Below are 15,521 nucleotides of genomic sequence, written 5' to 3' on the forward strand. Positions count from 1 at the left end.
GAAGACCAATGCACAGGTACATCATGGAAATTAAAGGCAGAACTGGACTTGTGACGTATCAACATTTAAAGAGCCTGATAGAAGATCGTAGAAAATGGCAATAACTCCGTCGACAACAGCGTCACTCTTAAGTTATGAATGAATGAACTGAAATAGTAAATAAAGTAATGGCCATCCTGATGATAAGTGGCAACTGTCGACCACATGAATGGGACCACGAATATTCTTTACAATGTGTCACCCCTTATCCTGAGAACTAAGATATTATGCTTCCATATCCTGTAATTTTATTGCTTTATCACACCTTGACTATCATCTCATCCTTCAATCGAAACATATCTAATAAAGCAAGTTGCTTGGTGGCTGAAATAGGTGAGATTGCGGTACACACGACGACCGTTTGTATTCAACTGAGAAACCCTAAATGTTGTGAGATAATACAATTGCAGATGATTCGGCATCTACTAATTAAATATGGTTTTTCTAATCCCATTTGTATGTAGCTAAGTAGAAAGCAAGGTTGTTACATAGTTTTTATAATTAGTAGCGACATTTTTGTATTATATCATTATGGATAAGATAAGTTTATCTGGGTTTGAATGGAAGAAACGTCTGTTTAAGATAGTGCTGATTAAGAATATTGATGGGGCTAACGAATCATTCCATTATTATGATAGTCGGAGGTCTTTCATTTTCGACGAGAATGTCTCGTCAATTTTAAGCCGTTCTAAGTTTCTATCAGGAAATTGAAATACGTACAGTGTTAGTACGTACTGTAATACGGTGTGAAGGGTGAGATGGGCAAATGTTATAAAGTTTTAGGGTTCTCAGAAACCGTAATGTAGATACATCATGATAAATGAAAATCTCATGAAATCATCATGAAAAAATATATACATTAATGCAAATTTTCACATTAATGCAGTTGTTATCTACCAGTTTATTGTTGAGAAAATAGAAAAATTGGCAGGTAGCAGGCATAATTTACACGTCCTGATATTTTTTTACTAACTCGTAAATATTACCTAAACTGGGATTGTTTATTACACCTTACATAAGATTGGAATTTTGGTTGATAACCACTTCAAACTATTTATTCTAGGAGCGTACATATTGTATTTGGATTCATGTAATTCTGCTCATTCCCGTTTCCCCTAAGACAATATTAACTGACCATCCCTGACGCTACGATCAATATTAAGCTGATACGTAAGGTAAATACAGTTACGGCATCTATTTAAATCGATGCTTTGCATACTGGCCACTAATATTTACCCATATTATAAATTTATCAATGTCTGGAATATAACTTGATAAGTTACTTGTGCGCTGTCATAAAGCTTGTGGATTCTTAATAAGCAACTAAAATTCATTAACTAACCAGTCTCACAGACAATATCTGGGTCATCTGCTTTCGACATGTCAACATAATCCGACGTCTCGGACGTAAAAACAAAACATAGTTATACCGCGAACTTAAAATTAAAGAAATAATATTTTTAAATAGTAAATAGTTTATTTTAAATAAGGAACAACAATAATAAAGTTTTTAATTGGCTTTATTGCTTGCCAGTTGGTTTCTGTGAAAGATTTGTGAGATTATAACTTAGTGTCGTGTTTTTCATACGTGGTGTTTATTATGGGAAATCCAAGGATTGTATAGTATGTGTGTATATTTGTTTCTTTAATTATATTACTACAATTATATGTAAGCCTTTACACAAACACCGCATTTGTATACGATAACAAGAGATTTATAAGACCACCAACCGAGCTATAAAAGGTTGTATAAGATTTGATACATAGGGTAGTGTTTGTGAGATTGTGTTTTTGAGGAAAATGGGCTTGAAAGATAAACAAATTTTATGTGATGGAGACGAAGATAAATACGAGTTTGTGCCTCCAGAGGGTGGCTGGGGGTACATAGTATGCATTGGGCTTTCCGTTATATTCGTAAGTATATAATTTTTTGATAAATTAATATTAAATAAGATGTAATAATATAAGTCATATTTATAAAATTATATTCATTACAAGATAAACATGTAAGTACAGGAATACATATTAGATTTTTTTTAGTAAATAACGAGACAGATTTGACTATACTCAAACTTATTGTTAATATAATGTTCCTCTTATTAAACCAGTTAAAATATATAAATATATATATTTGACTGGTTTAATCAGAGGAACATTGAATTTCTTAACAGTTTTATGCTAAACTTGTTTACTGATTTAGAAAGTACGAAGAATATGAAAAAATAACACTATGGTAAACATTTACCTAAAATATTATCACATATAAATTAACTATTTAATGCGTATATAATATACTTGTCAATCTCAAAATTATATTGTGTTTCGATGAAATCTTTTTAGTTATATTATGTTTGTTTATTTTCTGTTTGATATTAGCATAACGAGCAGGTATGAATTTCAAAATTTGGTAATTTATAAGAACAAAAAATCTACTTACATATTGTTCGGTTGTGAATAAAACAAATATAAAATGTTAGGTGATTTTTTTAATTTTTTATAAGTTTTACACACAAATAAATTCTCAGTTAGTACACAGATGCATAGGCAATTCGATACAGATTCTAAAACAATTGTTTTGTTTTTCTCATATATGTTTTTTGATTACAATTTCAGTCATCATCATCATCATCATATGTTTGATGTCCCTGGTCAAGATCGCGGGAAGGCATTGGATGCGAGCAGCTCAGGACCGATCGTCGTGGAGATCTTTGGGGAGGCCTATGTCCAGCAGTGGACAATTTCAGTATATTAAATTTAATGAAATTTTTAAATTAATTTAGTAATATATGTATTGTAACGAACTCCTTGATGTTTTTATATAATTTTTAAATTGTATAATAATATTTTTTTTATATACTTTTTTGTAACAATCTATTATATATCACTGTCGCATTAGTCGCGTTTTCAATTTCCTCCTTATTTTTCCCCTCGAAACCCTCAATACATCTCACTAATCAAGTACACCAGACACCTCCGCTTCAGATATTTAAAAAAAATATTTATAATATGGGCAAACAATTTATTAATAAACACAATGAATTACATTCATTTTGCATTCTGTTTTCATTCATTTTCATTCATTACATTCTGTTAGTGTTTATTATTGGCATCGGTATAATTGATAGTATATTTAATATTCCATAATAACACAATTCAATATAAAATAACTTTCACTCTTATCTTGGAACAGTATAAATCAGTGCGTAGTGTGGAAACGTCAATAATATAAGTCAATAAATTATTGATAGAGAGTAATAATGAACCTCAAACACAATAATTATTTACTTACATATCATCTGATTTACAAGTCAGTCACCTCAATAATATGAATTTAATTGGAAAATAATAAATAAATGACATTGAATAGATATAATTAACTAAATAGATTTGGAAACTCTTTGAAACTTATAGCGCCGCTGTTAGACTTGTCTAACAGCGGCGCTATAAGTTTCAAAGATACTTTAATGTTTTTTTTTTATATAAACATAGAAATCAAACAGTTTGGTCTTTAGACAGTACAATAGTTGTATGTGAAATTTTAAAAATATCATTCTAGTTATCATTTCCAAACATTAATAGAGATAATATTAAAGCGCGATCCGCTAAGGAAATAATCATTATATTTTAAAGCGGCCTGTGAATTCAAAGAACGAAATCCAGTTCAATCTCCTGAATTTTTAAAGTTCATATTTGCAATCTCATCTCATAACATTAGGTTAGAAGCGTATTGGTTCGGTAATCCCGTAGAAAGCAAGTGGAATATCATATAATATATCTTTGATGTCGCAGATAGAGAATAAAACTAAACCGTAGTTCTGTTTGACATTATTTGGTACTTGATAATTATCACTAAAATCTGCAAATAATTTTGTATTATTATTACTAGCTGTGCCCGCAGTTTCACTCGCGTGAAATTATAGCCTGTGTGTTATCTTGACGTGTGTTATTGTAAAATTTCGTAAAATCCATTTAATAGTTTTTGCGTGAAAGAGTATTAAATATATCTATCCTTCCAACCATCCACTCGCACTCACAAACTTTCGCGTTTATAATATAAGTCAAATTAATAAAATTTTCAATTCTAATACTATTGATTTGTATTTATATTAAATATGAAATAAATCAAAATTGTTTCTTATTATTTTTTATTATATTACAAATTTCTTAAAAAATTAAATAATAAATTTTAAATTACTTCGGATATTAATTTCGAAACTACATACGTATAAAATATATATTTTTTCCAGTCTTTAAATAAATACAGACACCTATTCTTTTATCATGTTAGAACATTATCGACATAGACTAGGTACCTATATAAACATATTCAAAGAGGTTGGATATTATCCGGTCGAAAACTCATTTAAACTGGTATAAAAGATCAGAAGATCATCTGTACTCAAGAAAAATAACGAGTAAAATAATATAATATATTTCATAAAAAAAACTTAGGTTTTAAAGGAGAATAATATTTTTCCCATTAGTATCCATTTTAAGATTAAGAATGTATCCTCACAGAAAAAAATACGTCAAAATTATTACTAGTGCTGAATATTAAAATAACTCCAATATATTTAAATATATGTACTTCAATATTCAATACTTGTACCTATACCAATAGTTCTTAATAACTTATATTGTCCACCATTTTGTATTATAATTATTACTTGGATCACGTTTTATAATAAGATTCTATGATATATATAATATAATAAAAAAATATATAAATATATATATATATATATATATTTTATATTTTAATTTATCAATGATACAGTAATACCTATCAATAGACAAGTACAGGGCAGTAATCTATTAAATTTGTAAACTTTAACACTATAATGTAAATAAGCTTGGAAATATTCATATCGTAATCTACTAAACTACCATTTCTACTACTGTCGGTTGACTCTGGAGACTAGTACCGATCCACTGACATTGGATTCCGCAGTTTCGCGCCATTTTAATTATTATACACCATTATTATACAACGTATTACGTCAATGAAAGATCTAATTGACATTATTGATATCGGATATATATATATATATATCGGTCTTAGTTAAGTTCGAAAATACGAAATTAGATTGGAATTAATAAAATATTTAATTAAACTCGGGTTCACTCGAGTACAATCCTGTCTATAAATGCTATTGCGTTTAAACTAGAATATATTAATATTTGTGCCTACTAATACTATAAATATTGTCCATATCTTCCTCATACAAGAAGAAAGAATTTCTTTTCAAGAAGGGTTATAAGTAGCAGTATTAAGGTTTCTTAAGGGTGGCCAATGCGCACGTGAGACTCCTGGTGTTTCAGGCGTTCACATGCTACGGTAACCATTTACCATCAGATGGGCCGTATGCATGTTTGCCACCATAGTAGTATAAAGAAAAAAAATTGTATATTTCCGTATATATGACTATTTATTTCTTTTATTGATATCCCTTTAGTGTAGTGCATATTTTTAATGTTAATTATTTAAATATTTGACCACCTTATATATATCAAATCTCGCCTATCGAGAGCAATAAATCAACTATATTAATTGAAATATATTTAACATTATTTTTTCATTATTGAATAAAATAATAAAATAGTAGATAGTATCGAAAAGATTCACAAAATTAATTATTTTACTACAATGGGGGGTATTTTTTTCTATCTGTACGTAGATCTATATTTCACAACATGTTTTGTATATGGCGTCGATAGCTGATATCATGTCAGGCTGAACTCCGAGCGGTTCCACCTGTAAACCATCGTGAAAAATTTGTGGTGAATTTGCCACGATTAACATTCTCCTCCCCTAAAAGTGAAAGTTCGCTATTTACATTGAAACCTGTATGTGTAAACATGAAATCTTGATGGTAAAAGTGATTGCAACTCTATGGATAGGATTTAATATAATATTGACTTACACAGAACTAAAAATTCATAAAATTAATATCAGATTGCAGGAACGGCACACCAACCTGTCTTCGGGTTTATATATAATGATTTCTTGAACGAACTTGGCGTGGGCACTGGTGCTGTGACGGTTGTGTTTGGTGTATTCCAAGTAACATTGGCCATCGCTGGTATGTATACATTTATTTATTTCAGTTTAATAGAGAAATATACATATGTAATAATAATCATTACATAGTATAAAACAAATTATATGTCGCTGTCTGACCCTATATATGCTTAAATCTTTAAAATTACGCAACGAATTTTGACGCGATTTTAATAGATCGAGTGATTTTAGAGGAAGGTTTCTATATATAATACATGTACACCTATGTGCGAAGCCGGGCAAGTAACATATATTTCTAATAAGAGAAGGATGTGATCTGCATTTTTTTGACTAGGTGGCTTGATATTAGGTTTATGTCTACTTTACTTTTGTTCAACCGATATCTTTGATCTTTTATCCGTTAGACGCGTGTCATAATGTACTGGCTATGAAAGCGCTATTTTATTTTTTCATTATTACCACATTGGTCAAATCTTTGTTTGGTGACATCATCATCATTGCCTTGCCTTTATCCCATTATTTGGGGTCGGCGCAGTATGTCATTCTCTTCCACTGCTCTCTATCAATCGTCATATCTGAGCATACTCTTCTATTATTCATATCATCTTTGACACAATCCATCCATCTTTTTTTAGGGCGTCCCCTCCCTTTACATCCATCCACATTCATATATATTTTATTTATTAATTGTATATCTGTAGCTTAATGGCATACAAGTTAATTAAGTTTTAAATTAGATTAATATTAAAATGTGAAAGTTTGAGGAATGTTTGAAATGGCGTAATTTAATGACATTATAGTATAGTTTTTATCTAAATTGACGATTTCATAAGTGCCACCTACTTAGGGTCATTTATATCTAACTTCTGATTTGTGTTGGATCTTAAATGAAATAAAGTCTATACTCGTATATCATAATTCTTCATTAATAATTACAATGGATTATGTTTGAATCAAATTGTGTCACTATAAATCCAATAAGAAATATTATTCGAACACAAACTAATTTCAATAAACCTTCGTTAAACATTATAACCGACACAGAAGAAGTGTCTTAATTAAGAAAAGAAAATATAATCAGCCGTTACTGCATTGTTATAAAATTTAATAGATGTTAATAAACTGCATAAATTTACAATCAAGAACTGGATTCAAGAACTTGACTTTGATATGCAAGCGTCTTATTTTTAACATTGAATGATGAATAGACATACTATGAAGTTCTATTATATATAAATATTTATAACGGTACTTGCCCATTTAATTAGATTATTGATAACATGTATGGATAGCAAAATTATTAGCAAAGTTATTTTATTGTTACTCTATCTTTTTCCCTATCCTGATAGTAATCATCCGATAATATCTTATCTAATGCACAATAACACTAATTCGAGGATCCTAAACGTTTAATAAAGAGTAGGTATAAGCATATCTTGAATGAAAACTAGAAATGGATGTATTATACAAAACATGACTAATGCGAATTGTACTGAAGTATTTGTTACAAGAGATACTTATAGGTATCGCTACGGCTATAGGCTCTATTTTATCTGAAAAAATCCAAAAAATAGAGCTTACAGCCGTCCCATATTAAAATATATCTTTACGTTAAATAATATGGATGTCACAGTACTTCAATAACTGCACTTACATTCTGTTCATTTTCTTCCAGGATTCTCAGCTAATATATTGCTCAAGAAACTCTCATTAAGGCAAGTTGGTCTCATAGGAGCTTTAATATACACAACGGCATCATTTCTTGCAATATTTGTGGCATCTACAACTCAGCTAGTAGTAACAAATGGTTTTCTACAAGGCTTGGGCATGGGCTTCCTTATTCCAGTATCGTATACCAGCTTCAATAGTTATTTCACGAAGAAGAAAGTGCTTTATCTCAGTCTATGTAAGGCTTCCATTGGATTGATAACAATGGCTTATCCATTGTTTATTAAATTTACATTACTTGAATTCGGATTTAGAGGAACATTGGCATTAATTTGCGCAATATCAGCTCATAGTATATTTGGAGCTATGGTGATGCATCCAGTGCAATGGCATATGATTAAACAACGAAAACCATGTGAGAAAATTGTTTGTAAGTATTATTTATATTATTTTAGTAACAAATAAAAATAAGTAATGTTATATACATGATATATAAGTAACATTTAATTTATAATATACTCTTAAACATTAAATTAACGTTTAGGTACTTGTGTGTGTTACCTATCATTCTTAGGTATGTATCTCAATTTGCTCCTCCTATGAAAACTTTCTTATTTATTTAGGACGAATGCTTGTTAAGGATGAGTTTATTTTCACAGTAAACAAACTGCAATATCTATATCAATTCTCTATAATTATGGATTTCCCAAAAGACCCGATAACACATTGAGGTAAACAAACCTATATAAATAAATAAATAGTTTGGTTGTAAATTTTCATAATCTCTTATAGTGATACCACCAACGCCTGCAGTTGACGCTGATAAGGATAAATTCGATTTCACTAAGAATGAAATTAATGCCAACCATATAATAAATACTAAATCTGTTGAAAATTTATACTTGAGTAATGATAGACAAAATGCACGAAAGGGTTCCGAATTACTTGTCGTGCCAAAATTAGCAGATTCCAGGAGATTGAGCATTCCTGTGGTTTTGATTCCGAGCGATGGCAAGACAGATAGAAATTTCGATTCAAATGACAACGTTTATATTGAGAATCTGTACAAAGCGGCATCTGTATCTAGTTTAGGGAACTTTGGGAATATTGCTGCGGAACCAATGCCAATTATCAAGAACAAGGAAGGAAAATGGTAATGATCGCATTAAATTTTATCCCGACGATTTAGATTCTAATCTTGGGCCTATTTTTAAATTGTAGAAAGTCAATTGGACTCATAGGAATATATACATACTAATACGAGTACTTAACTTTAATCGTCTCGATTCAAGGTTCATTTGCTGTGCTTAATTAGAATCCATAAAAGAAATATCTTTTTTTTTTTCAGGCAAACAGTAACTGAATTTTTAGACTTAACGTTGCTAAAGGATTGGGTTTATGATAATATTACGGTTGGAATGGCGTTAACTTTCTTTGCAGATTTAACATTCTTTACATTAGAACCCTTATTCTTGGGTAGAAATCATCTGAGTCAGGTGAGATTATTTATTTTATTCATCAATTTAAGTAGTAACTTAAAATTTGGCCGACTTAAATTTATATTTTTGACTGAATCTCTGAGATGGAAACTACGATATCAAACCAGAAATTAATCAAAGAGATGGCGGTAGGCCTATCGCCCCGTGACACGTTTGATTAAAATATACCAAGCGGAATGTAGGTTCAAGTGTAGCGTTCATCAGAAACAGAACATCGAAGTTGATAATGCTGATGTCAGACTACCAAATCTGGAATAACAGTAGTTTGTGTATGTTCTGAATACTTTAACAGAATTAGGTTTTATTCTGAGTAGGATTATCATAATAGTAGTTGTTTATTAAGTTTACTTGAACTTATCATAATGTAATTACATCTTTAATATTTATATATAAAAGCCATATATGCACCTAAAAAAACAATTCATCTACTGCCTAAATTACAACTAAACCGAGTTTAATGTTGATTTTAAACATTAACTGACTTTAAAAATATTAAGTATGTAATATACAACATAATCTCGAGTTCTAATTATAAATAACTGGAAAAAAGCATAATTAATATGAGTTTTCTTTCTTAATGCTTTTCAGTCCGAAATAGCCTACATAATTACATTTGGTGGAGCTACAGACATGACAGCAAGGTTACTTCTGGGTATTGCAGGACAATTCTTTACCATAAACGCGCGCTCTATGTTCTTCGCGGGTGCTTTATTTTCTGCGATATTTAGAATAGGTAAGTATTATTAACCTATAAATCATATGTCACGTTATGGTTTAACGATTTGAACCAAAAAGTCCAGAGAACGAATCTTACCGACACCAAAAACTTTGTGTGGCAATTTATATTTCTGACTATGTGGTCATAGAAACACAGATATTAAATTAGTCCGAAAGATGGCTGTGTACTCTTTAACCACGTTGATAGAGTTGACTACGCTTAATATATTATATCATTTTTTCATATCATTATTTTATCATATTTAATATTAATTCCTCTCTGCATTGTCAATATAGATATTATATATATACATAAGTACAAAATCATTATCATTATAATTATTACATAGTATAAAACAAAGTCGCTGTCGCTGTCCGTATTTATGCTTAAATCTCTGAAACTACGCATCGGCTTTTGAAGAGTTTTTTTAATAGATAGAGTGATTCAAGAGGAAGGTTTATATATATAATACGTACATGTATTATACATATAAACCTTCCTCTTGAACCTTGAAACCTTGAACCTGGGCGAAGCCAGGGCAACTAGCTAGTAATGGTATATAATAAATAAAGTTGACACCGTGCGAGAAATCGAATCCGCGAACATCGGAAGTAAAGCGGTGTGCTAACCCGCTACATCCCCGATGCCGTCAATAATACATAAATTACATGGAGCGAAGGACTATCACATTTTTTTATAGGAATGGCATCTATATTTGGCTATAGCATATCCTTGCCTATTAAGTGTATAACTCGTTTGTCATTATAGTTACATAAAAAAACACACACATCATATTCATTTGTTTATGTAGTGAAGTGTATTTTTTTTATATATTTTTTTCTTTTACAGCATTTGTTCAGTACACAACATTTATGCCTCTATTAGTATTGACAGCAATATTAGGAGCAACGAGATCATTGGTGCATATTGCCCAACCGATTGTAATGGCAGAGCATGTGCCAATAGAGAAATATCCACCTGCGTACGGACTCTATATGCTGTTAACTGGAGCTCTGAGTTTATCAGTCGGCCCCATGATAGGTAAGATAACAACAGTTTATCCATAGTAATATTATAAATGTGAAAGTACGGCCGTCTGTATGTTTATTACCTTTCCTTGAAAATACTCGTAGTTTGCATCCTGTGGACGGACATATGCTATTTTTATCTCTGAAAAGCAGTCTAAATAGTGGGTAATAAACTATTACCCACTATTTAGACTTTCAGACCAATTATTACTAATAATTGCTATATTTACAACTATAATTTCTATTTTACTTGGGAATCAAGTACTATTATCGTCTAAAGTATTTGGGAACCAAAAAGTTTCCAGAGTTACGTATAATAGATTGTTCTATCTACAAACTAGTGAATTCGATCTCTACAAAGTAAATCACAATGATATATTTATCTTTAGTGCATGCCAATAAAATGTTATTTAAATACTATATCTTCCAGTAAAGCATCATAATTGGTAATGTGTATATGAACGCCTTGGAAATTTTAAATAGCAAATAATACCCACCTAGAATTAATGCATCGATTACGCTGTTTAGGCACTATATTTTTGTAATTGATTGCTTAAGTAGTAGAAAGTAATAACAGGATTTCTTTTTTATTGTTCAATAATATATTCTACTTGATGAGATTTTTTACTGTCATTGCCGACTAATAATTTGGAACTACATATACATATATTTGATATTGAATTGAAGTCGTTAGGAAATTTATATTTCAAAATACATCGTGATGTCTGTACTACCTCCTTCTACGTAAGTTTCAGTCCCATAACTTATTTAAATAATTGGAATATAGTCTTCAGAGCAAGCAATTGGCAGTAGTAGTAGTCATAGAGGTATCTATGTAGACTGCAGACAGATTGCACAAAGTTCTCTCTGGTAAAATACGATGGCAAAATATACCTAAAATATCAAACTTAGTATTTGCTACCTTTTATCAATAAGGCGTTAATATTTGTATTTTGACTCAATATACTGATTGAATCTTTTAGATAATAAAAAAATTTGATTATTATTTATTTAGGACAACCAACAAAGTTACGTAAAGTAACTTATTTAAGAACGCAAGCTAAATATGAATGAGTATTTTATACATATACTACTATTACAGAAATTTATATTTTCTTATTTTAATTCCAGGTTTCATTAGAGACTACACAGGAAGCTACGTAATAGCTTTCAACATGCTTACAGCATGCAACCTTTGCTGTGTGATTCCGTGGGGCATTGAAGGCGTAATTAGATTATTAAATCGAAGGCGTACAGTTGAGTCTCTTCAAACGTGATCCATTAGTTTAAATTATAGACTGTGATTTAAAAGAATGTAATAAATTTTTATGCGCATTATGTTACATAAAAATGACTAGTCAAATAAAGGTGTAGGAATAATTGCCTATACATATAAGTATATTAGTTACGAATTATGATAACCAAAAATTTTAAGTTCTTTTTAACTTCAATGGTGATTACACTGACTACGGGTTTATGAAAAATTGTAATAAAGACATAAATAATGCTATGGGTATAGATGTAGATATCCCGTGATCACACTATGAACATTTTGTAACCACAGATACATTAGAAATGTACGGTCTCATCATAAATGAACTAGCAGCGATACGAAAGCTATTTGTTGATAACAAATCCCGACCACCATTAAAATACCACTTGTATTATCATTCCTCGAAATTTTTCCATACCTAAACTGCATGTTGTAACTCTGAATCAAAATTTAGTGGAGTTAATGGTATTTAAGGTACAACATAAATTTAAAGTCAATTCTGATTCTCGTCTAAGAGATCTGATTTAATAGGATAGGTACGTTAACGGAACACTAATTACTGATGAACTGAAGGACGAAAGGATGAGAATAACATCAGATTAAAAAGCCCTATGTGGACAATTAACCGCAACGGCTTCTAAGACGAAAAAAATGTCACTTATTAATAGTAGAACTATATTCACTATGAAGATTCGGTGAGATGTTTAAATGTACTTAGCAAACAGTTTTGAGGCTTACAGATATTGTGTAAACATCTATTAGTAATATTATCATAAAATTTTTCACAGTTACATGTAATATTAATATTAACACTTATTGTTGAACGCTGAAAAAGAAAAATTTACATAAAGATACTAAACAAAACTTGGCGTTATCTCTTGAAGAAATGTCTTACAGACAACCTTGTAATTTAAAACTATATGTAAGTTCAGCTTTAACTCTTTCAACATGGGATTTTTGTTTAAACACAAATCACGTTTCCTACGTTCCTCTTTATACTGATTTGTTTTATTTGAATCTTGTTTGCTCGCAAATAAATTTATAACCTAAAGACTGTATATGTTTAGGAATTGTACATAATATAATTAATAAAACTGGATTTTAATATTTCGTAAAATTGTATAGTAAGGACAGGGCGTCTACAAAAAATATTGAAATGAAAAACAATTTATTGTTCTTCTCCCAGAAAGATACAACAATTACATAAATTAATATGTACATCAATATAATATTGATTATTGGTTAAAAGAATTTTAAACATAAAAAATTAACTACATTTTAATAATATGAGTATTTAAATACAGCAGTTTGAATAATACTATTGTTAGTAATAAGATCACAAAATAGCTGATTTTCTCCACTTATATGTTTATATACGGTACTAGATGTAGCTAAGCCCTAAAAACTCAAATAAAAACCTAAAGAAATTGTTTGTTACATTAATAAATTATGAAAATATACTCACTTTTATTTATATCACGCTACGAGTTTTCCTGTAGGATCTATATTCTATACGTACTGTTAGAAGTAATTAAGAAGTACTAGGTGCCTTTATTGTTTTCGGTACTAATCAAATCATTTATTTGCAGAATACAGTATTTATATAGAAGCAAATGTACGACCCATATCTGTCTCAACTGCTTCCAATTTGAGCTGAGCAAAATACAAATTGGTCTATATACTCGTATATAATACAATTTTAAGTGATCGCTGTTTGTATATGGCAGATATATGAAAAAAAACGTTATTGCAGGAATTTATATAGTGAAATACAAACCAAAACTATGATTGTTAGAATTTTTGTCTATTTAATTTTGCGTGCATGCTAATCTCAGAAATAGCTTAACTAATTTGAGTGCAGTTTTCACTACCGCATAGTTGTAAGGTTTACTTACAACTTGGTCTTACATTCAAATACAAAATTCACATAGGACCTTTTGGACTCTTGTGCAAATTCTAATGGGTTTTCCGAACAGTTACGACATATTTTTATTTTAGATATCACATTTGCGAAGCGGTGGGCTTCAGCTACAAGATATATCATATATGTTATATACCTTATGATTAGTATCCCAAATGCTGAAATGCTATAACTATCGTTTATATATAAGTAAGTTCATGCGAGCTTTGTTCCTAAAATAAATGAATCACGTTTCCAAATATAAAGTTAAAGTTGATTTATGTTATTGACTTCATGAAGAAGTATACATGCGTTTAAAATAGCGGATTTGGTTTAGTATAGCGGAATTCCCCGTGTATTATATCTCCATTCTAAAATTCGCGTTTCCATTATAATTCTATAATATTTTAGGTAAGTAATTATGATATCCATGTAACTTAGCTTGAATTCGATACAGTATTGATACGGATACGTATACAATACTTATAGGATATGTTTGTAGTTGTTTGTATGTGGCAATTTATTAAAAATTGGTGTTAGTGTTAATTTAAACCTCATTTAGAACTTTAGATGGTTAAAGAACTGTCTCTATGGTCACGCACTGACGACGGCAATCTACCACGGTAGCGTCTATGCACCACCTCCTTTGGCCAGTAGTCCTCCTTTATGAAAGTAAGCAGCATGTTCATGGAAACCCGGGCCACAAACGCCTTGAAACTCGCGTTGTGACTCTACTGCAGCTGCGTTACTCTCAAAATCACTCCTGGTCCTTAGACGAGAATGTCTCCTTGGAGGCGTAGTGTAGCCAGACCAGGTATATTGCCGTAGTCAATACATAACATGTTAAATGCTGATTTACGTGCCAAATATTGTATACAATGAAAATAAATATGGAAATGTAATTACAAAATTTAAATGACTTACTCAAAACTCCCGAAAAAATCTAAACAAACTATGCTAAATTGTAGTTAAGAATTATATCACGTTAGATTTCAAACAAAAAACCCACATCACTACGGGTCCAGGTTTGGTTTTAAGAGCTATAATATTACACACAGACATGGATATACAGATACGTCAAACTTCTAACAACTCTCTTTTTACTCTTGGTAATAAAAAATTTGGATTAAATAATGTGGTCTTTGGTCTAATCCAATGTATTCTGTATTCTTGTCAGGATACTTCAGACCTCACATTTTTTTAAATTAATACTAGCGACCGGCCTCGGCTTTGCATGGGTTTTTCAATAACACACAAAACCGTATTGACCTACGACTTCCTCAGAAATCACTTGTTAATGTATGAAAACCATATTAAATCCGTTCAGCAATTTTTGAGATTATCGAGAACATACACACAAACATGGCTGACTTT

At 30.4% G+C, this 15,521-nt stretch overlaps 2 protein-coding genes across 4 annotated transcripts in view; one reads left to right on the top strand and one right to left on the bottom strand.

The window, feature by feature from the left end:
• The window catches only part of LOC131846023 (solute carrier family 12 member 6), a 334,208-nt gene that overhangs the window by 194,807 nt on the left and 123,880 nt on the right, over positions 1–15,521 (bottom strand). The gene's annotated exons all lie outside the window — the stretch shown is intronic.
• On the top strand, positions 1,486–13,675 carry LOC131846031 (monocarboxylate transporter 9-like). The gene is made up of 8 exons (XM_059195243.1): positions 1,486–1,953; positions 5,996–6,122; positions 7,737–8,159; positions 8,522–8,882; positions 9,078–9,225; positions 9,817–9,961; positions 10,796–10,987; positions 12,106–13,675. The coding sequence occupies exons 1-8, from the start codon at positions 1,840–1,842 to the stop codon at positions 12,249–12,251; spliced, it is 1,656 nt and encodes a 551-aa protein (XP_059051226.1). The 5' UTR covers positions 1,486–1,839; the 3' UTR covers positions 12,252–13,675.

The sequence above is a fragment of the Achroia grisella genome, unplaced genomic scaffold (genome assembly GCF_030625045.1).
Source record: "Achroia grisella isolate CSIRO2021 unplaced genomic scaffold, CSIRO_AGI_Agris_v1 utg487, whole genome shotgun sequence".
Classification (NCBI taxonomy): Eukaryota; Metazoa; Arthropoda; class Insecta; order Lepidoptera; family Pyralidae; genus Achroia; species Achroia grisella.